Genomic DNA, 23,688 nt, shown 5'->3' with positions numbered 1-23,688 from the left:
AAACTGGACCAGTAATGCATTACAAGTGCACGTCTAGATACTTCATGGACAAATAAGTTATATATTGTCACGTGGTAGTGACGGTGAATAACACAGTAGCAATACTGTGAACGACAAAACTAACTTTTATTGGGCAAACCTGTGCCCACAAAACAGGCTACACTTACAGCACAACGATAGCGGCGAACACGCTCGGCGATCGTCGAAAATCTGATCAGCGGGTCAAGCGCGTCGGCTTTTATACAGCAGTCATCGAATGTTCTAGATTAATCGTTGGGACCCTCATGCCTTCTACAAAGTTCTACACCATTCGTGTCAAGCGGTGAAATGAGATAACACAAGGTTCGGCGACAACAGACAGCGGATAGAAGCATCGATAACTTTCCAGAAACTTCGGATACATGCAGGTGCATCCCGCGCTGTGCGATAACATTTGTTAGGCGGCAAAACGTGTCGCCCGATAAAGACAAGTACACGTGTCAATATATTCGTTTTACTTTTGAAAGTGATCAATTCGTGTTTTTATGTTGTTTCATTACCCTGAATTTGGCCAGAGGGCGTTGCAACTACAAAAGGTCTGCTTCGCTACGCTAAACGCACATCTAAAACGTGAAAGTCGCCCGCTACTCCGCTGTGGCTTAGCGGGGCAACTTGGAGCTGAGTGGACCGTAACGACACTCAACGAAAACACTCTAATAAAGCCTGTGACATGCAACACTGGGGAGGCATTGCTCAAAGTCGTCGCTTGCATGGGTGCGACTTGTAGGCGATGAGCGAACGCAACGGCCATTTCCATTGTGTCGCTGTCGCGCGCAAGATTGCTTCCATGGAGTTTAACTAAACATGTAGACCAATAGGTTGCACGTATCCGAGAATCGAGGCATGCTGTCGGGAGTTTTGCATCCGTGTAAATTTACAAATATTGAAAGGTTAATGTCCAAAGCACCCCCAGCACTATGCATAAATAAGACAAGGTAATAATAATTAAGAAACGAAAGAGAGAATAAATAAAAAAGACGGCCACGAAATTTCAGGCTCAGTACAGTGTCTCATCCGATTTCTCGGATTGATCGGCATATACACAGTGTTGAAAACATGGCGACCGCTGACCAAGTTGTCGGCATTAGAGTGTTTCACGTGCCCCCACTTTCGTTATCAAGGTGGTTTCTCTGCATTTCATGTGCCATACAGCCATTGCAACGCATTTTGTTGACTCGGCACTAAACCACAACTTTGGTTGCCAACGAGCCGCTCTGGTTAGGCTTAGCCGGTGGGGGTGACGGGCGGCATGCCGTCGTGGGGAGCTCGCCCTTGATATGTTCATACCCGTAGGCAATGATTACAAAGTGACTACACATGCGATCACGCGCACGGGCTGGACTGACAGCAACGCGTACGAAGCGCAGTTTGATTCCTCGTGCGATGAACTGTGGCAACCACTATACTTGCGGCCAACTTTCTGGGGCTAAGAAGAGAGCTTCTATACAGAATGCCACGGAGGCAAAGCGTGCGCAAGTGAGAGCGCCTCTGGACAGAGTCCTGTGCTTTAATCCACGTTAGTTTAGGCTGGGTACGAGAAAACATAACTTATTTTGTGGCTTTTCCTTTCCGCATCTGGGGAAGCGCGAAACCATCGCATGTGGAAGCTGCATCGATTCAGAGCCTGTTCCGACCAACCAAAGCGCTGTCAAACGCTGCCGGACTACTTGGCATGGTAACACTTGTGCAGCAGCCACGTGTCCGTAGCTTTCCCTTCATAGCCACAGAAAGTGTTCTGCGAGTACATGAATGCCTACCAAGCTTGTTTGTGCGCACTGTTACAAACGGTGGAAGCTGACAAGTGCATATAAAGCCTAACAGCTACAAACTAAACTTGCTGAACACTGCTTGAACTGACAGTGTCGCACGCGGGATATTTGCACTTTACGACGCACATCGCGACGGGTGTGCAGAAACTGAAGCCGCGTTCAGCACAAAGCGCACCGCTAATAAGCAGCCAAGCAAGAGGTCTCACTGTCACCTAGGCAACCACCGCGCGCCCACATTGTGCTTCCGTTGCTTTTTCTTTCTTTATCTTTATTTTTTTTCTTTGTTGGTTCACTTTGCATAATATGCTCCTGTGCATCGCCCTTGTTGCTCTCCTCTCCCATCGGTGGGTGCATCTCATTGAGAAGCGTGCTCCCTACTGCGCTTGTTGGCAGGATTTCCCTGCGGAAGCCCCATTATAATTTCTAGTTTGTCTCGCACGGCTGCTCTGTAAGCGCTATGTGTACATATGAAGTTCTATGGGAGGGTAAACCAGAGTAAAAAAAAAGCCGTGTTGTAGCCAGTTCTGCACTTAAACGGTTATATTATAAATGGGCTAAGCTGTACATAAAACCTTCAATATTGCTTCGCACAAAGAGATGCCAAAAAATTTTGGAATATATGCATTTTTAACACAACGGATCTCTTCAATATTTAAGCTGTTAACTTTCTTTGCATACGATTTCTTGAGATGTATATAAAAATGTTAGACCTAGTTGCTAGCCCAAGCGCAATGCCAATGTCACCTCCTGGCCATCATTGAGTGCAAAAATTCACTCTCTCTTGCTGCTGGCAAGTGAACCCACCTGAAGGACATTCACACTGTGCAGATAAGCACTGTGGTCTTTTCGAACACGTGGGATGCCTTTAGGTCGGCATGCGGCAGCAAGGAAATTCAGAGAAGAAAGTGAAACTGTGCTGAATCTGACAAACCAAGGTTGCATTCCGTGTCGGTCCTTCTGCTAACATTCAAAAACTAGCGGTCAGGTGCATCAGAATCACTGGAAATGCAGTGTTTCCAATTAAAATTTAAAAAAAAAATGGTTTGCTATTGCAAAAGTATGCTCAGAAGGGTCTTTTTGAAAACATTTAGGTGGTACTTATTCTCTAAGCAGCCAAAAACAGCCTATCGGAAGTTCTATCCATAAGCAAGCGATTTTAAAAGTGATGTCAATGTCACCCATGCGCCATGGGCTGCATGCATAGCCACAAAGCACACTGAAAGTTTTATTTGGCGGTGACGATAGTTCCAGTGATGATGATTGGTTGCTGGGTGATCAAACTAATGGAAAATTTTGACATTGAAGACCAGCACCCTGAACTGGGTTGTTGGAACAAAACAATCTGTTTCCAACACCTCCCAGGTCTACATTCACTGGGTTACCTGCATGCCGCACGCGGTCAAGGCACCTTTCTGCAACTCCAGTTTTTTTATATGCACAATAAAGGTTGCAACACTATCCTGTAATTTTGACACATAAATAGTACACATTCTATACAATTTTTCCTCCCAAGAGAAGTAAAAGTGCCATAAGCATTCGTGGTATCATATCTTTATATAAGAAATGGCAGAAAAAATTTGAATTAAAGAAAATCTGCATTTCTCGTCAATTCTTCAAAATTTCTCATTGCAGTTAAGGGGTTGAAACAGTGCATGACTACCATTTTAGATTGTTACTTGTTACTGAGTAACTGAAGCTGCATTCTGTAATGATATAAGGAGATGGCAAAGAGTGTAGCTGGTTTGTGGATCATTTGCTAAAAGTCTAGGTGCCATTCTTGTTGATCCTGTTTCTTTGATTGCAGCAACAGAAGACGCTACAACGCCATCAGGCGCTGGTCCTCATGTGTCGGTAAGTTTCCTTATTCTGTTGTGTATTGGTTTTGTATGAGGACCCTGTGGTCCCTGGTGGCTGGTTTGATTCTGGTGGAACACAACCTGTGTTGTACAGTGGTTCAAGGTTTGTTCTACCGGGGATATTCCACATGCTGTGCTGCAGTGAAATGGTCTGGAATCATGGTAATGGGTCTTGCATCCAGTCATGTCATTCATTGTTTCTTAGCTCGTAGATTAAAATTTCCAAGCCAAAATATCCTTCAATGCACTTTAAATAAACAACTCGCAGGGCATCTAATGACCTGGAAAAGTCAAGGAATCGGGGGACCTTTTTAATGAGTGAAGTTGGGCAAAATCATGAAATAACTTTCCCAAGTTGCAAATTCATGTGCTGTAGGTTGGTTACCCTGTAAAACTTTTAGGCTCTTTGCAGAAATAGGCTTTCTTACACAATAATATTTGTATCCTCATTTGCACTTCAAAGGAATTTATTTGTAAATTAGAGGCAGCAGTGACAAGACAGTGTGTCCTCAATATTTGCGGTACAGTTAACACGCATGCTTGCCATGCAGTGAAGCATCTTGTATGTTGTGAATATTGATGGCGGCAGGGGCGAACTGGCACGTAGGGTACAACCTACAATAAACCGAGCAATTAGTTTTTTTATTGTGATAACAATTATATGGACACTCCAGGTGCATTTGTATGTGTGAGTGAAAGGATGCGCTGGCGGTTGTAGCTCAATCTTGCGCACGCACTTGAAGGCGGGAAGGAAGTGCACCATCTTCCATCGTTGTGCTAGGCTACTCAGGGCGGCCACACGTGCCTGCGCTGGCTGCTGTACCTTGAAAGCCATTTGTGACAGGGACACAGTCCGCTGCACGCTGTGTTTTCACGGCTTGGTTCACGCTTATGTGAGACGCAGCAAGAAGGTCATTTCGCTCACTGCTACTGCCACGCCTCCTCACTCCAGCATTTTGACAGTGAGTTTCTGTGGTCATTGAGTGAGATGTGTTCATATTTGCTTGTGTGCGCGGGACACTGTGCTATGTTTGCCTATGTTTACAAGTTTATACCGCCAATAAAACTACCATCCTTACTTCATATTAGCTGTCCACTAATTTGCTATTACAATCGATGCTCCGCCTTTTGGGCAAAGCGATGACTTCTTTTGGTTCGGCCAATGCCGCATAGGTGTCCACAAGTAGCCAATAAAAACATGCTGTTATTACACATATTATTACAGCATAGTTTTTATTAGTGTAGCAAATGTGGTGGGTTTTGCTGTTGTGCGCACAGTGCAACAGCATGCAGAATAGGCCGAGGAAGGGGATGCTCCAAATAGCATGAAGCTAAGGGGCTGCCATGATTGCTGCACTAATAAAAATTACCCGTCTTCGTTGGCTGCCGTGTTGCTGCGTTGCAAAATAAACTTAAAGTCCATTCGTTCTGCCTACACCATTATGGACCAGTTCACAGTGGGGCATGATTGCGCAGGTCGAGTTCAGCAGTGCAGGCACAACGTGACATGTGAAACAAATGCTGAGGGTCAGTTGCGGTGCAGGCCGCCTAATGTGCACCGTCTGCTTAAATTTGAGAGGCAGGTTAAAGCACAGCGATGGGTCCCAAGCATTAGTTACAGTTCGCTTCTGAGGTGTTTGGTCTTGAAAACAGCAAAAGCCAGCCACTTGTGCATTACAGACAATCCGACAGCATATTTCAATGTACGCCATAGAACAAATCTTGAGCTGAACTTGTCATGTATTTTGTTGGCAAATATGGGAGAAATTTTTCTTTTTTTCTTTTTCTGTTATTTTTTCCTCTCAATTTTACAGGACAATAAAATTCACTGACGATCATGATGCCAAATTTGAGCGCAGCTCTATACGTGTTTTCATTTCGCAATATATTGGCTGGTGCAGACAATCGCATTGCAAATGGAGTGAAGTGTGGCTCGACTGCTTCGCTTATCGGGAGATTGCGAGAGACGGCATGTAGGTGACACGTGGGCATGATTCAAAGCAGCCACCACAAACAGACCTCCGCTAATGCAGTGCTTTGTTTTCATATATACTATTGTTGGATGCACTCGCCGCACGCCGTTGGTGAACAGACAATGCGCTACTCTGGCACCATCTCATAGCCATTGTCGCCACCATCGCAGAGCGGCACTACACTTTTCTTCTTGCTCTTTTGCCATACCCTCCTCCTCCACTTTCTCCCTTGTGCTCTCTTTTCATTCCTCGCTGCGCTTTGCGTTCCGTCTTCTATTCTTTGCTCTGCTCGTTCGCTTGGTTACGCCGACACCGACAAGGCGCACTAATGCTCAACGCAGGAACCGGTGCTTAAGAACTGCACTCTTAAAATACAGTAGAACCCCACTGATATATACCTAAGTCATGTTTTCCTGGTTACAACGTCACTGAAGCCTGATCCTACCAAAGGGCTCATAGACGCCTAGGTATTGGAGTCCCCTTTCATACATTGTTGATCATGCAATGTTCCCACATAATGTGTTGCAACTTTCGTGTATAATTACAAAAAAAATACTAAGTGCACCTTCACTAACACAATATTAAAAGAAAAACGTCCACCAGGCTAGACACCCGAGCTGTGCACTTCTGACCACCACCAACGCATGCTTTTGATGTACCACAGTCTTGGCGGGAGTTGCCTTGGCAGAAGTTTCCCAAATTTTTGGACGACTTACATCATGCCATTCAATACCTGGACTCCGCCTGCATGACTGCTTGCCAATTTGGCCACAAAGTCAAACACTAATTGCACTATTTTGGTTTTAATCAGGGTGTCTACCAACCGGGAAAACCGGGAAAACCGGGAATTCTCAGGGATTTTGAGTAGTCTGGAAAAAGTCAGGGAAAACTCAGGGAATTTGTGCCTCTATCAGGGAAAATTAGCTGTGATTTTATTGAAAGGGTCGCAAGTTGCGGTAATGCTGGCCCGAATAACATACAGGAATCGCAGTGATCGTCTTTGACGGCCTGTCGACTTCTCAAGGAGTTGCAGTGTACAGTCGACGACCGACTTTCCGGTTTCCCGATAATTTGGACGGCTTCGCGGCACCGCCACGTGCCCCATAGAGTCAATGTATCAGAACGTCTGAAATTTCGGACGCAAGAACTCTTTGCCGTCCCATTTTCCGGATGTTTTGCCTTGACCGCAGGTCCGAAACGGCATTAATCAAAGCCACCACCGCTGCCATTTTGATTATATTGCTGCCTCGAACCGGCACTTTCGCACGCAGATCCGCTGGCAGCCGTCACCACCACTGCGGCAACGCTAGGCCTAGCTGTTTTGACGTTCATTGTGAAGCTTCTTGCCGTTGGGTGCCGTGTGTTTTATTGAAATAATTCGTTGCTGTAAGCAATGGCACGGAGATCGCCTTTTTGGTCCTAGCGATTGGCTTAGGAGCTTGGAAACCACGGTGCGTTGCATAATGCCGGTTCCCGAAAGTCAGCTTCGCCTCCGTACAGAAATGTTACTTGGTAAAGCATACGCACATGTATTGCAGTGAAGCATAACAAGCGTGGGGAGGGGCTATTGCCACGGGAGAGAGTATGTATTCCTTAATTATACACGCGTGCACCCGGTATTTCCTGTCACAATGCGAGCACCGATATGCCTCATACGCGTACCGACAGGCGTTCAGAGCGTTCTCGAATGTGCCTGTGGCGGTTTGAGCCTTTAAGGGCAGTAAATGACATGCATTTATATTTATTCAACTGGCCGATTTTTCGGACGTTCTCGCGGTCCCTAGGTAGATCGGAAAATCGGACGTGTACAGTGCAACTGACCAAGAAGTTGCTTCAAATGGTCCCTGGGGCGAACAAGCGGCGGAAGGAGGACAAGAACAGAAAGGACCTATGCATTGAGGAATGAACGGGAAAGAAAGCGTGTTGCCGCCATTTTGAAGGAGCTTGACCTCAAAAACAAAGTGTTGGCTGATGCCGAGATGCAGGTGTCCCTCATCCAAACCAAAATAAACTCTTTAAAGCAGTGAAACACAACACTGAGGCGTCGTGCACGGGCTGAGAGTATGTCAGGACAGTTGAGGTTGACTTACGAGCTGTTGAGAGAAAATCTCAATTGTGACAAAGTTCGGGCCTCATACCACTGAGCTTGCCTATCAGTTGATAGAAATAGCTCATATTAGAAAATGTTTGCTTCTGTATGCATCTCCTTTTTATTCGTATTTCAGAATGTCCGACTCGATTTGCAATTTTTTTAAGACATTTTATTTGCTGTGCATTTTACTAACCACTCCCTTCTATTCTCTTTTTGAATAACATAAACACTACTCCTTCTTATTCAAATTAGATTAAGTCAGTTTCTTTTTATTTCCATGTGCTTACTAGAAAGTACAGCATCCGGTAATATGGTTTTAGCCCGTCTTGACATAAAACATAGTTGTGCGTCACTCAGGGAATTTAGCCAAGGCACTCAGGGAAAACCTGGAAAACTCAGGGAATTTGGAAATGTCAACTTGGTAGACACCCTGTTAATACATCGCTGGCATGGTTGTCGGTGATGTCGCCGGCACCTTCTCGAAACCAACACTAGAGAAGCCTAATTGATCCAGTAGTCATTGACCGTCCAAACTTCAGGACAAGTCAGGCCAAGCAGCTAAATGTTGAAGGCTGCATTGGCCTGCATTCACTGTTTGTTGTGCGAGTTCCTTGCATCAAATGTTTGTTCATTTATGTGTTAAATTGTGACTTCAACAAGTAGTTTCAAGGGGCACCAACTCTACTCTCAATGCCTGTATCGACAAAGGAGGTAAATAAGTGGGAGAAGCACCGTGTTTTTCATTGAAATAATTTGCCGCTGTCAACAGTGGGGCCGGCTCTGCCTTCGTCATCCTCACCGATGGCTTTGAAGTGCAGTAAGCGTGGCAAGGGCATTGAATAATGCAGATTCCTAAAAGTTAGCTTCGCCACAAAACAGCAGTATTACACAGTGAAGCACACACAATGTATTGCACTGAAGTTTACCAAGATAGGAAAGGGGCCACTGACATGGGACGCAGTATTTATTCCTTAATTATACCCGCGTGCGCCCGCTACCTATTAGCCCCGAGAATTAGGAGTGGCGCCCTCTCGCGAGTGACGTCACGGCCAGGACGCCGCTCGCTCCGGCTCGCTCGGCTGCCGCGCGCGCTCGTTCCCTTCGTGTATGCTTGGAGTATGGGTGGCTCGAGCCGTACGTATTGAAGAATACGTTGGCTTCTTTCAGCTGCCATACCTTAACCACAGTTTCTTCTTCAAAAGCGTGTGAGTCGAGAAACTTTGCGGCTTGGATATCGCAAGCTAAGTAGCGTTAAAGGGGTCTACTAGGTTTTGCAATGCATATATGCGCCATGTCTATCGGTAAATTTTCACTAAAAAAAGAATATCTGCAAATTCAACGCGCGAAGTTGTGTATGATGTTTCGCTAAACATTTAACATTCCTTTAGTATTTAGCTATGAGAGGCATTGCATTTTACGTGGAAGAAAAATTTCGTAATTGGCGTCAACATGTTATCTTATTTTAGAAAGACACTGCCCAGCGAAGCTCTCATCATGATTCCTATTACTCTGGTGTGTTGTTCTATTCAAATATGGCCATTCATTAATGCGTAAAAAAATAGTTAGGCGCGCATTTCTTATGAAAAAGTTTGCTGCTACTTTCATCCCCCTCTGAAACAGGCCTCCAAAAAACGAATTGCTCATGGCTGCTAACACGACGGCGCGTCATGTAGAGTATTTACATAGTTAATTCACAAACACCATAGTAGCAATCACCTGAGAGAAAAGTTTCGTTGTTAAGATCAAGAGCCACTCAATTGAAAGTGATGAAATATTTCATAGTGGCCCTCAGTAGCCTTTATTGACAATATGGCACACCCCTGATCACGTAACGGTAGCAATCGACTGTCCGTATGGCGAGGCACGCTATGTTCGCGAAACCCATCAGTTCACTACAACTTGGAATTAAAACCATAAAGCATGTTTTTTACAGCGCCAACTGGAATGGCTAAAGTATTCTCGAGCTACTACACCGCAGCTTAGATTTCCTGTATACAAAAGGAAAATTCAAGCACCTTCTGTCTCACCATGTCTCGATCCAGCGTTATTCAATTATACAAACGGATAACTATTCGCTTCGTCGGTACATAAAAGAGAACCTTGCAGGCAAATGAAGTTTGCACCAATCCAATCGCAAACATTCATAAAGAAAGCACCACAAGCCTTGCATATACTTTCACTTGATTTCTGACCCTCCACCGGGGGAATTTCGATATCTTCAATATGTCCCATACTACTAATCATTGACGCTTCGACTTCTTTCTGGCTTCAGCTATGCGGTCCAGCAGGCATACTTCACTAAAAAAATTGGGCTGAGCAGCCTGTGTCAGTTCGCCAAACAGATTCGTCATGTATATTCCTCAAGCAGCAAGCACCAGTAAATTTCTCTAAGTGAGTTTGATTTGATTTATTAATTTCCATTTACACACACACATGTACAGAGGAGTGGTAAGTGGAGGTGGATGAGGGAAAAAAGTCGCACAGACGCGGCTTGAGGTAACCTCACCCCCTTAGGTACAATATGGCTGCATGGGGTAACACATCAAGCGCCATATAAATTACATTTATATAGTGGCCATAAAACATTGCAGTTATACAATATATGAAAGAACAGTGAAATATTTCCACAATAACAGTGCAAAACACACTGCGGCATTGAAATAAATAAATGATATACACTTGGTAATATAGACAAAAAAAGAGGAACATAACTTACATTATTAATCATTAACAAACGCGCCCTAAAGAGGTGAGTTGAACGTGTAACACGGAAAAGAAAATATATATTGGTACATTCCTATTTGTACTCTGCAAATAGCTGTAAGCCTTCACTAACTTTACTTCAAATTTCCGCCGCTTAAAAAAAAAATAACACGTGAAGAACCACCTAATGTTGACAGGCAGTTAAAGAAGCAAGTGAGGCGTGTAGAATCTTAGCTCCAGTATTAGTTAAGTCCCCGTGCTACTGCCGAGCGTTTCTGTGAGGAAATGCAAAAATTCAATATTATACCATGAACTACTCGTCGTGAGCAAACCTATTTTAGCGGAATAAAATCAACGTAACTGCTGTAGAAGTCATATATAGCCAGCTTTGTGACATACTTGTTGCACCGCGGCAGGTATGGTATCATAACTGGATTCCTATAGGCTATGCTTTTGCGATTGTCTATCCGCGCATGAAAAAACTGCAATGGGCTGGTCTGCGTCGCTTCGGCTGGCACTGTAGCGTTGCCTTCGAGAGCTGCATTGTTGTTTAAGAAATTAGCTCTTTGAATAAATGTTCGCAAAGGAAGACGTCGTAAAAATATATTTGAGACGACCACCATAAGTATACAAGCAGAGAGAACGAGGGCGAACAAACGAAAACACCGCAGAAAACGCCCGGACAACGCCCGAACTGTAGCAGACGACAGGCGCGAGTCCGTGCCCTGACGTCACGCGAGCGGCGCTGCGAGCGCCGCTCGCGTTCGTTCTCGGGGCTAATTGTCACACACGAGCACTGATATGCCTAATAAGCGTACTGGCAAGCCTTCTGAGCTATTTCAGACGCGCCTGTGGCAGTACGAGCCCTTAGGGGCAGTAAAAGGCATTTCATTTTTTTAGATGTTCTTGCAGGCCCTGCGGAGTTGGAAAAATTGGACGTTGATTGTAGTTAGTTTCTCCCGGAAAACTTTGTGATTGAGGCTAGTGACATTATCGTTTGGCAAAAAGAATTGCATTCTACTTTGCATAAGAGGAAAAAATTCACTCATGATTACGATATGCATCAAGACGGCAAGTTGGGCCACAGTATGCCCTAATGCGAAATTTGAGCCCAGCTCTATAAGTGTTTTCATTTCGCGATATGTTGGCTAGCGTGGACAATCTGTCTTGTGCAGCACGTTACAAACGCAGCGCAGCATTGCAAACAGGTAACACTCAAGCACATTGGTAGCAGTGACTACAATCGGCGATCATCAAAAATCTGATCTGCAGGTCAAGCATGTCTGCTTTTATACACGGCTCGTCGAAGGTTCTATTGTAATTGCTGCTGCCGGGGTAGTCTTGTGCGGCACTCGGCTTTCCCCCTCACTCTTCTGCCATACTCTCCTCTGCTTTCCTCCTCATGCTCTCTTCTTTCATCTCCCACTGTGCTTGTTTGGGGGACAACGCCGGTGCTCGTTGCAGGAACGGGTGCCTAGGAGCTGCACTCTAAAAAGCAGTGTTCGTCGCTGAGGTTCAGTCATTTATACATGCTAGTGGGAGACTGTGGTTGAAGCGAGCTGATTGTCCCAGTTGTGGTCTGAGCAGGACATGACGTGACTGTGATTAATAGTAAAATATGGGAAGAACACACAGGCACGAGATGAGGCAAGCGAAGGTATGTTTGTTTCAGTGAAGGAATGCTGGTAGAGTTTGAGTACAGTTGCTGACCAATAATTTTGATAGGCTTTTCACACCAGTAGGCAAGCTCTCCCAAATAACAAAGGACCTAATAAAGAAACGCGAAAGAATGAAAGTGTCCAACTCAAGAGATAAGATAGAATTCGCGGAACTGTCACAACTGATCAACAAGGTGAAAATAAGCGATATTTGAAATTAGAACGTGAGAAAGACTGAGGAAGCCGTAAGAAATGGATGCAGCCTGAAATCAGTGAGAAGGAAACTTGGTATAGGACAAACCAAGATGTGTGCACTGAAAGATAAGCAGGGTAATATCAGCAATCTCGAAGGTATAATAAATGAAGCGGAAGAATTCTATACTGACACAGTACCCAGAGGACTCGGGAGAACTCCATTCGGAACAATAATGAACAGGATACAGAAACTCCTACTATAACTATAGATGAGGTCAGAAGGGCCTTGCAAGACCTGAAACGGGGAAGAGCGGCAGGAGAAGATGGAATAACAGTCGATTTAATCAAAGATGGAGGAGACATAATGCTTGAAAACTGGCGGCTCTCTATATGAAATGTCTTATCAACTACAAGGGTCCCAGAAAGCTGGAAGAATGCAAACTTTATACTAATTCACAAAAAGGGAGGCATTAAAGAACTGAAAAGTTGTAGGCCTATTAGCTTACTCCCAGTATTATATAAAATATTTACCAAAATAATCTCTAATAGGATAAGGGCAATCAACCAAGGGAACAGGCGGGCTTCAGGAAGGGATTCTCTACAATGGATCACATCTGTGTCATTAATCAGGTTTTTCAGAAATCCGCAGAGTACAATAAGCCTCTTTATATGGCTTTCATAGATTATGAAAAAGCATTTAATTCTGTAGAGATAACAGCAGTCATAGAGGCATTGCGTAATCAAGGAGTATAGACCGCTTACGTAAATACCTTGGAAAATATCTACAGAGATTCCACAGACACCTTAATTCTAGACAAGAAAAGTAAAAAGATACCTATAAAAAAAGGAGTCAGACAAGGAGACACAATCTCTCCAATGCTATAATCACTGCGTGCTTGGAAGAAGTATTCAGGCTATTAAACTGGGAAGGTTTAGGAGTAAGGATCGACAGTGAATACCTCTGCAACCTTCGATTTGCCGATGACATTGTTCTATTCAGCAACAATGCAGACGAGTTACAGCAAATGAATGAGGACCTTAACAGAGAGAGTGTAAGAGTGGGGCTGTAGATTAATATGCAGAAGACAAAGATAATGATGAATAGCCGGGCAAAGGAACAAGAGTTCAGGAGTGCCACTCAGCCTCTAGACTGTGAAGGAGTATGTTTACCTAGGTCAATTAATCACAAGGAACCCTGATCATGACAAGGAAATTCATAGAAGAATAAAAATGAGTTGGATCGTATACGGCAGACATTGTCAACTCCTGACTGGAAGCTTACCATTACCACTGAAAATGAAGGTGTACAATCAGTGCATTTTACCAGCGCTGACATATGGGGCAGAGACTTGGAGACTGACAAAGAAGCTTGAGAACAAGTCAAGGACTGCGCAAACAGCGATGGAACGAAGATTGCTAGGCATAATGTTAAAAGACAGAAAGAGAGTGGTTTGGATTAGAGAGTAAATGGGTATAGATGATACTCTAATTAACATCAAGAGAAAAAAATGGAGCTGAGCAGGTCATGTAATGTGCGGTTAGATAATCGTTGGACCATTAGGGTTACAGAACGGGTACCAAGAGAAGGGAAACGCAGTCAAGGACGGCAGAACATTAGGTGTTAGGTGGTGCAACGAAATTAGGAAATTTGCAGGTGCTAGTTGGAATCGGCTGGCGCAGGAAAGGGGTAATTGGAGATCGCGGGAAGAGGCCTTCGTCCTGCAGTGGACATAAAATAGGCTGATCATGATGTGATGATGATGATGATTCCAACCCCTCCGTGGTGCCACCACTGGCCTTATAGACAATGCATAAAGATGACTGAAGTTTTGGACACTTTACAGCACACTGTGGGATAATCCAGACTGCAACTGTTTGACTACGAGCTAATTTGTCCAGTTTTGATAAGTCGCTGCCATGGCCTTACGTGGCTATTACGGTCTCATACGGCGCATGCAAGGTGGGCTAAACAAGTACTCAAATCACCACAGCCACTTCCAAAATATCTCTGAAGGCTTACCAGTAGACTTATTAGGTGTCTCGATGCTCGTACTATGACAGAAGACAGTGGGAGCAAGGGTGTATAATTAAGGAATGCATCCTATGTCCCGTGACAGTCACCTCCTTTCCACTTTTAATATGCTTTGCCACAATAGATAGCATATGCTTCACCCCATAACACTGCTGTATTGTGGTGTAGCTGACCTTTGAAAACTGGCCATGGTGCACGGAAACTCCGCTGTTTGCAGCGACCAGAAAAGGTCGCAAGCCCGCGGAGCCGTTATCGTGCTGGCGGCCTGGAAAGAAATTACCGCCGTTGAGAGCGCGCCGGCCGGAGCCGCCTGCCTGAGCGCTGCATTTTTTTTTTTCGCTGCGGCTTCTACGACGCGCCGCATGGCGCCGCCACTGTATACGGCCCCGTCGGCGCATACAACAATTGTGACCTTATCTGGTCGCCCGCGCTCGCTCGCGCTGACGGGAGTTTCACCTCCTAAATGTCTTACTCCGTTCCATGGTGCAACGCTTTTTAGACCTTTTCAAGTTTTGTGTTCCCAGTGGGTGAAGATTCAGCGCACGCATTGACTGCACATAATTTAGTATCTTAGTGACAGCTTGACAATGGTCAATTTAAGGGTCCCGGTTTTGTAGCCATGCCTTCTACTCAATTCTGTGCTACTCTTCTCTTTTACCTCTCACGGCCAGCTAATACCATTTGTAACATAAATAGAGCGTCACTCCGACCACTGACAAAGTGAGAGAAGAGGGAAAACAGATGGCATCAGCAAAATCACTGCCACGAACTGTCATAAAAACGGGGAAGAAAGGCGGCGATAGCGAGAGGAAAAAAATCAGGGGAAGAGGGTGCAGTAGAAACACGAGGCAGAAAGCAGAGGACAACATAGCGAAAGTGTGAGACAAAAAGCAGGTTGCCATTATCCCTCAAGAGAAAAGTATATAACAGCTGTGTCTAACCAGTACTCAAGTACGGGGCAGAAACCTGGAGGCTTACGAAAAGGGTTCTACAGTCGAGTCCCGCTACAACGAAATTGACGGTGCACGAAAAAAAATTCGTAGAAGCGAAAATTTCGTTGTTGTGAAATTCACAAAAATATGGCTAACCTGAACTGGTAAACCACAAACAAACTTTTATTTCCAGAAGTCAAGCAGTGTGGACTGCTTCCCTTTTTTTCCTAGGAGCATCATGACGCGATTTTCGCATTCGGCGAGTAGCTGCATCGCGACGTCGTCATCATGCACAGCCACGCTGTTTCTGATGACATTGAACGCATCCAGTACGCGAGATGTGGCCGGTGGAGGCAGGTCTGGCACTTCGTCGTCATCCGACTGCCCCCCGTCGTCGCGGACACTTTTTATGATGTCCTCATCGCTCAATTCTTCACGGGCGATCACATTGACGTCAGCGTCGATGAAATCGTCCAGCTCGACACTGGATGGCACACTTCCGGCACCTTGAAGGGCCGCCCAGGACGCAATTACGTCTGCTGGCGGTTGCACTGCTCCGTTGCAGTCAGCAGCATCCTCAGCGGAGTCGATGTCTGGGTCTCCGAGCTTGAAGCCAGCGTGCGTGAAGCAGTTCGCGATAACTGGCCGTCCAGTTGCAGCCCACGCAGCAGCCATCATCTGCAGCGCCATGTACAGGTCTAACTTGGTGTCGCGACCGGTCTCCACGTTCAATAGGAGACGCTGCATCACTCGCTGGCGGTAGGCGCACTTCATACTTCTAATGACACCTTGGTCAAGTGGCTGTATGATCGAAGTGCAGTTCGGCGGAAAGTACTTCAGCTCCACATTTGTGAGCTCCACATCCAGAATATGATGGGCGGAGCAATTGTCCAGCAATAAGCACACCCGCCGGCCCTGCCTCCTCATGTCGCAGTCAAATGACGCGACCCACTCGGAGAAAATGGCCCGCGTCATCCAGGAGCGGCTGTTGGCGACATATTTTACGGGAAGGCTCCTGTTACCTTTAAAGCAACGAGGCCTCGCACTCTTCCCAATGACTAGCGGTGGGCGCTTGTCAGATCCGTCCGCATTGGCGCACAGCAGCACGGTCACGCGCTTTTTACTGTGTTTACCACCGTGGCAACGCTGACCTTTCATTTCGAGGGTTTTTGACGGCAGCATCTCGTAAAACAGGCCTGTCTCGTCAGCGTTGTATATGTCACACTTGGCATAGTCTTTCAACAACGCCGAAACGTTTGTAGAGATCCAGGCGGATGCGATGCCTGTGTCTGCCGATGCCGACTCGCCAGAGAGCGTCTTGCCGACAATGTCATGGCGGGCCTTGAACCTGCTGAGCCAGCCTGTGCTCGCCTTGAAATCGTCGATTCCCAGAAGGCAAGCGTAATTCAGGGCTTTCTGCTGCACGGCGTTTCCACTGATCGGTATGTTTTTAGCCCTCGTCTCGACAAACCACGCGTACATGGCCTTGTCGAGGTCTTCGTGCGCCGACGGCGTCAGCTTCTTCCGCTTGGCTGATGTGCCCGAAGCAAGAGCTTGCTCTATTGCTTCTTTTGACTTCAAGATGGTGGACAGCGAACTGGGAGAAATCTCAAACTTCTTCGCAACGTCGCCTTTCTTCTCTCCGCTTGCGACTTCGGCCAGGATCCGAGCTTTATCCTTCAGGGATAAAAACTTTCGACGTGGCGGCGCCATGTCGGAAAGCACGCTAAAACAGAACGGCTTCTCTGATCAAATCGAATACCGCAACACGTGCACAACACGAACTGCCAATTGCACTAGCACACACCAACGGCGCCGAGATGCAGCATGGTCTGACGAGACGACTGAGCGTCGGCTTTGGATTGTCTGCGGCTAAAAAGTTCCAAGCCAATCCGAAAGGTAGGCCAGTCTCATCGCCGTCGCCATCGAGCAATGGCGGCCCCCATGCTCGGTCATCAACGGCAGTTTCTTGTGGTGCCAACACGCGATGATAACTTTGCAAACGCTTTTTTATGTGCAAAATGTTCGAAATTGCGTTTCCTGCGCGGCAAATTAAGTTTCGAGCCTGGAATTACTTCGTCAGATTTCGTTAAAGCGGAACGGCATAAGAAAAAGTGTTCGTTGTGGTGAGGATATTTATGCATTGACTCCTATGGGCAGCTGACGGGGAACTGAGAATTATTCGTTGAACCGGACATTTCGTTGAAGCGGCGTTCGTTGTCGCGGGGTTCGACTGTACTTAAATTGAGGACGACGCAATGAGCTATGGAAAGAAGAATGATAGGTGGAATGTTAAGGGATAAGATAAGAGCAGATTGGGTGAGGGAACAAACGCGAGTTAATGACATCTTAGTTGAAATCAAGAAAAAGAAATGGGCATGGGCAGGACATGTAATGAGGAGGGAAGATAACCGATGGTTATTTAAGGGTTACGGACTGGATTCCAAATGAAGGGAAGCGTAGCAGGGGGCGGCAGAAAGTTAGGTGGGCGGATGAGACTAAAAAGTTCACAGGGACAACATGGCCACAATTAGTGCATGACCATGGTAGTTGGAGAAATATGGGAGAGGCCTTTGCCCTGCAGTGGGCGTAACCAGACTGATGATGATGATGATGAGACAAAAAGCCTCGTGCTGCACAAGAAGGGCTCTGTGGTGACGACCGCCATGAGATGGCGCCAGAGTAGTGCGCCATCGTCTGTTTATTGATGACGCCATCAATAAGACATGCGGCGAGTGTGTCCACTAGTACCATATATGGAAACAGTGCTGCATGAGTGGAGGCCTGTCTGCGGTGGCTGCTGTGAATCGTACCTATGTGTTGCCCACACACTGCCTCTCGCAATCTCCCGATTAGCGAGGCAGTGGGCTTCTTTATCAGTCCCTGACAGTCCTGAACTGCTTGGAACTGCTGTGCCACATTCGATTTTCTCGAACAGCTTTGAAAGCTCTGCCCATGAGTCCAAAAGCCGTCAGAATCGCATTCGTTTTTACAGACCGAAAGTTGCGGACTGTCCACGGACTCTTGGGGCTGTCAGCATATTTTTGCTAGGACAAGTGCAAGCAGCTAGCAGACTACAGCCATCTTAAAAAGCTGCGTGCAGCGTTTGATGCCATATTGTGAAAGATACCATGTGCTTCTGCGTACTTTGCGTATTACAGACAGCAAATACTGTGCACTCGGCTGTCGGTTATGTTACATTGGTGTTTTTGTGCCATCACGCGAGTTTTTCACAAGTAGTCTAATTGCTGCAGCTTTAGTCTTCACGTTTTTGAGAGAGAAGCACAGCGATCAGGTGCACATGCTTGATTTTCTTGATGTGTTTCGTGAAATCTGTCATGCTCATAGCTAAATGCGTAGGTAGATTTCATGTTTCAGGTGAGTGAAACTGATGTGCGAGGAAAGAAATATTGCATGTGGCTATTTCATGCCAGTAGCTAGGGTGGTATACAATTAGAGATTCGCCAATTGCTGTTCACACATACAGCTTGTTTCACGTAACTTGAACCAAGGATTTTTAAAAAGTGGCTAACTGCACCTGAAATAAACCAATGACATATGTTTTTCAGTCATGTGGCGGTCATTAGGGTATTTTTATATTGTGGTTAATTTGTTAATTAAGGCCAATCACGAAATTTTTGTAATATTCACTTTAGGGCCAATTGCGTTTTGTTACATTGTGGAAGGCATTGGAAAACAACTAATCCAATTTTTTGTGGTAGCGTACATGCTGCGTGGTGATATTTTCCGGCGTTATAAAGAAAGCCTGCGAAATGTGAAATAAAACCATGTGACCACACTCCTGCGCTACCATATTGCAGTGCTCTCAACCGCGCTTCGTGCCAAAGAACGGTGCATGTGGACCGTGGCGAATTGAGCGGCCGTTGGTTGCATATCGTTAGTTGGCCGAGTGTTATGTGACCGCTATGAATAGATGTGCATCGACTTGGCATCAAAAAGTAACTTCAGTTAAGGCCCATTCACACTAGGCCGACTCGACACCAACGCCAACAAGAGAAGGAAAGACGACGATGCTGGCGATCGGCTGACTAGTTGGTATCATACCGTGTCGCTGAGAGACATTCTGTCACGTGAGGCCAACAACGCTGCCGACGCGACCGACGGGCCGTCGCAGTGACAGGATTTCGGGATACCAACGCTGACAAAACCAGTCTGCAGACTGTCGTTCAACCAGTCTTTGTGAAGTCGACCACAGAGTGAAAACACCGACAATGTGACCTGCAAAAGCTACATTTTTATATATACTTAATTGTGCTAAAAATTAATGGAAACATACTTATGAAGTTGAAATGCATGATCGTCAGTCAGCCCTTGCCAGCAGTCTGTGTCGAGCTAGAGCTGGTGCTGATTTTGTTCAGCAGAGAACCTACCTGCAGCCGAGGGTTTCGTGCATGTATGCCCATAACTTCGGACCTGAACTAACAAGCCGGTCATGCTAGGCCAATACGATGCTGAGTTTGATCTTTCAAGTTCAGTGTAGTTCACGTCTACCCATAGCAACATGAAATGGACTGCTCTTGACTTTGTACAGTCCGCACACAAGAAGTGGGAAGCGATTGACACGACATGGAAAGAGAGAACCTGCTACCAACATCAGCAGCGAGAGCTGTTTGCGAAGCTCGGCCTCTCTTATTAGGTCGTCTCTGTGTGATGTGACGCTGATTGTAAGCACCAATCTCAACATTTTGCAGCATTTCGTCACTATTTCAGGATAACGCTGCATGGTTTCCACAAAAAACTTTGGTTCCCGTTGTATTTGAAGCGAACCACGAGCGACGGCAAATATAAACAAATGCACCTTGTGGTGCTTTCTCTCCAGCAAAAAAATTTAGCAAGCATTCGTAATCTAATGCCTCTGAGATCTGACAGCACTTATAATTTCACAGACTATGTCCAGCTTATGTCGCTACCTTTGTTAGGCCTAATGGGCCAAGAAAACAGCGCCCAGTTGTCGCTAATAGTTCGTTGTTAAAGCTTTATTACTCAAGTTGAAAGCAAATAAAGGTACCTGTTAAGACTGATAGTATGAAACAATGCAGGACGACAACTTGATAGATCTGAAGTAGCCGGATTTCACCTCGAAGGCATGTTCATTGTGTATGGTCCTGTCATTTCAGTGTGAAAATAAAATCGCCTGACTCTCCGCAAGTGACACTCGCTCCACTGACACTGTTAGAATTGTGTCTGTAGACTGTTGGAGTCGGTGCAGTGTGACGGGTGCTGACAGGATGGAAAATGCTGTCGCCAACAGCCGGAAGATGAAAATACTGTATTTACACGATTGTAAGTCGACCCCCGCCATAGCACGCGACAGGAAAGAAAGATGAGAGCATACCCGAGGGTGCATTCGGTAACGAAAATTTGTTAGTAGCTGACATGGTCACTGGACTACTCATCTTCACTAGTGCTGCCATCGTCATCGTTGCTACAGTCCCACAGCGTGTCGTCGTCCCACGAAATTTCACATTTGGCAAACGACCACACCACGACATCTTGTGGAACAGCAGCCCATGCCGAATGCACCCAACTACACAGCCGTCAGGGAGGCTCTTTTGACAGGTCCGGTTGGCGTAATTTCGTGGTCTTCTGCTGCCAGCCACTCGTTGTACTCATGGTGGAGCAGGTCCTTAAAAGGTGAAGATCCAGGCTTCTTTCATGACCACGTCGCACTTCACTGACAGGGACCGATCGTGCATTTCAGCGACGTACGCCGCAAGCTTAGCCTACAGCTCCGGAAAGCGCCCAGACTTTGGCACGTGGGAAATTCCTCACTTGCCATCACAGGTGAAAATTTTACATCGCTGCAGTTGCCACCCTCGCACGACTTATTCAGAAACATCGAACTTGCTGCCCGCTGCGCAGTGATTTGTTTCTTCACCGTAAAGGATGGCAGCCCTCTTGAATGCTGCTGGGAACGAGTGCCGAATGATTAGTGGGCCTGGAGCACTCATGATGACTGAGGAAGCATAGAAGTAGCATGTAGCCGGCAGTCAAGTGGAACGCGTCAAACCAATGCCTTTCGTCAAACTATAGAGAAAGCTAAGTGCACCAGGCAAAGAGAAACCCACGAGCGGTGTCTGCTCTTCCATAAACCACCGATGCTCCCCACAAGCGCCGCCGTTCTGAAGGTGCCGCCGCGAATGGAACAGCGTTGCTTCCATCAACTATCGACACCCCCTCATGAGTGTTGTGTGTGCTGTAAGCTCTCAAAAATGTTGAAAAACCCTTCCGAAAAGCGAACAAATTCGCGGGATCGCAAAAAGCTATGGGTAGGGCCATAGAGCAAACATAAAATTGTAACTACGTTGTAGCTCCCGTTGGTCTCGCTTTTTTGGCGGTGCCATGTTTTGGTTTCGATTGTAAGTGGACCCCTCACTTCAGATTTTCAAATTTAAAAAAGTGGTCGACTTACAATCGTGTAAATACGGTAGGTGTGGTGTGGGCCTAGTGTGATTGGGCCTTTACTGGCACCTGATGAAGCAGTACCGATTAGACCTAATGATTGAGGCAGTGTGGTTGTGACGTGCTAATGGGCCGTCATAGAAAGCTTCAGGTAATCAATGAATCATTTTTATTATTTGACAAAATATTTTACAGGTCTGGATATACAGAAGGTCTTATAGTCATAGACTGAATTTTGACCTTCTGTACCCAGTAAATGTACATGATTACATTGACAGCAACAGTGACGAGTGAGTGAATGCAATTACAAAAATACATGATAATGAGATGTAAATACAGAAAAACGAAATGATGGAAACTCATCAATATATAGAGGGTAACTGTTGTAATGCAAAGCCAGGTATACAAACAGAAAAAAAATTAAAAAAGAACTTGAACAAACATGTAGTGCACTAAACAGCAGGTAGACAGAAACAAATGAAATAGTACGTTGTGACACATGAATCTTGTCTCAAAAGTTTTGTCGTTAATAAAAAAGCTTTCTGTTAATATGTTCATACAGGTGACTCATTAGCGGTCACGTGTACATGGCTGTTGAAGTGCTCTTTGGGTTCATAGGTGGCCAGCTAGCAACTACTGCAAGTGCGTGTGCCAAGTTCATCATTGTGTTCGTGTTTAGACAGAAAGCTCCGACCTGCATGCTTGAATGCGTTAATCTGCATGCACAAACACAGACATGTCCCATATAATGTGCATGCCTTCCAATGGCTAACCGGTCTAATCTTAACATGCAGCTATATACGCGCTGCTTTTGCTCCCTCGGTCTTATTAGACTTATTTCAATCGGTCCCGTCTACCTGTACGAACCCTGTATACCAACAACCGTGTGCTGTGGAAAGGCTGTTGGCATCAAGGAGGCCCTCACGGTCGCCACCATGGCTGCGCCTTTCAGCGAATTTATTAGAAAAATGAATTGTAGATATTCGAGAATCAATCTAATCAAACGTTCACTATTCAATGTGCTTTTGAGTATTCACCCACTCCTAGTATTTTTTTTTTGTTTCTTTCTTGGCTTAGTTCTGGCATGTAGAAGTGCCATGGCTTTCATCAGGTAAGCACGATGGCCAAAACCGTGTTTTGATTTTTGCTGAGTGGTGCACAGAGGGTGAGTCGTCCCCATGGGTGGTGCAGGGTATACGTTGGCAGCATCAGCTTCGAGCTGAAGGAGGATACCATCAAGCAGGCATTTCGCCCATTTGGTCCCATCAAGTCCATCAACATGTCCTGGGACCCAGTGACACAGAAGCACAAAGGGTTTGCCTTTGTCGAGTATGAGCTGCCCGAGGCAGCACAGCTTGCCCTCGAGCAAATGAATGGCGTGCTCATTGGAGGACGGAACATCAAGGTTGGCCGACCCAGCAACATGCCACAAGCAGCACCCATCTTGGACCAGATAATGGAGGAGGCCAAAACCTATAACCGCATCTACATTGCATCTGTTCACCAGGACTTGACGGAATCGGACATTCAGAGGTGAGTACACAACCTTGTGCTAGTCATTTTAAATCGTTCATTACAGCCAAGTCCAATGCGATACAAAAATATGTTCGTTATATCCTACTTATTATGAGCATATGATCAGGTCTTTGGGAAAAAGAGAACAAATAATCACGATGACTCTGGCAGGCCAGCAGAAAGTCTTTTGCAGATTTTGATGGCCTGTTGGTGGCGTATTGTGTGGATACAGTCGAACCCACCTATAACAATATTCAATTGCCAAAAATTCTGTTGTTATAACCAGGTTGCACGAAAAAGCATAGGGGACAAACATCCAAACATGGAAGAAGAACTGTTGAACCCACTTATAGCATTACTGGCATTAACAATATTTGGATGTAACTATGAGCAGCTGTGGCACCGTGAACTTTTGTGTGTTCTATAGCAAAATAAGCCACTTACAGCAATGTTCCCGCTGCAATATTCATTATAACAAATAAATCTGACTACTGGGTGTCT

At 45.7% G+C, this 23,688-nt stretch overlaps 2 protein-coding genes across 4 annotated transcripts in view; one reads left to right on the top strand and one right to left on the bottom strand.

The window, feature by feature from the left end:
- hfp (Poly(U)-binding-splicing factor hfp) overlaps positions 1-23,688 on the top strand; it is a 322,321-nt gene that overhangs the window by 58,465 nt on the left and 240,168 nt on the right. For 2 of the 3 annotated variants that reach the window (XM_070531376.1, XM_070531377.1), the window contains exons 4-5: positions 3,613-3,661; positions 22,857-23,205. In XM_070531376.1, the coding sequence (XP_070387477.1) occupies positions 3,613-3,661; positions 22,857-23,205 (398 nt within the window). The remainder of the gene's footprint in view (positions 1-3,612; positions 3,662-22,856; positions 23,206-23,688) is intronic. The other variant, XM_070531378.1, reaches the window with a different exon arrangement.
- LOC139054430 (tigger transposable element-derived protein 6-like) lies at positions 15,315-17,456 on the bottom strand. The gene has a single exon (XM_070531379.1). The coding sequence runs from the start codon at positions 16,960-16,962 to the stop codon at positions 15,433-15,435; it is 1,530 nt and encodes a 509-aa protein (XP_070387480.1). The 5' UTR covers positions 16,963-17,456; the 3' UTR covers positions 15,315-15,432.

Source organism: Dermacentor albipictus, chromosome 1 (genome assembly GCF_038994185.2).
Source record: "Dermacentor albipictus isolate Rhodes 1998 colony chromosome 1, USDA_Dalb.pri_finalv2, whole genome shotgun sequence".
Taxonomy (NCBI): Eukaryota; Metazoa; Arthropoda; class Arachnida; order Ixodida; family Ixodidae; genus Dermacentor; species Dermacentor albipictus.
This window is presented reverse-complemented; position numbering and strand designations above follow the sequence as displayed.

Coding starts and splice junctions, on each gene's coding strand:
- LOC139054430 (XM_070531379.1), bottom strand. CDS start 16,962: ATGGCGCCGCCACGTCGAAAGTTTTTATCCCTGAAGGATAAAGCTCGG.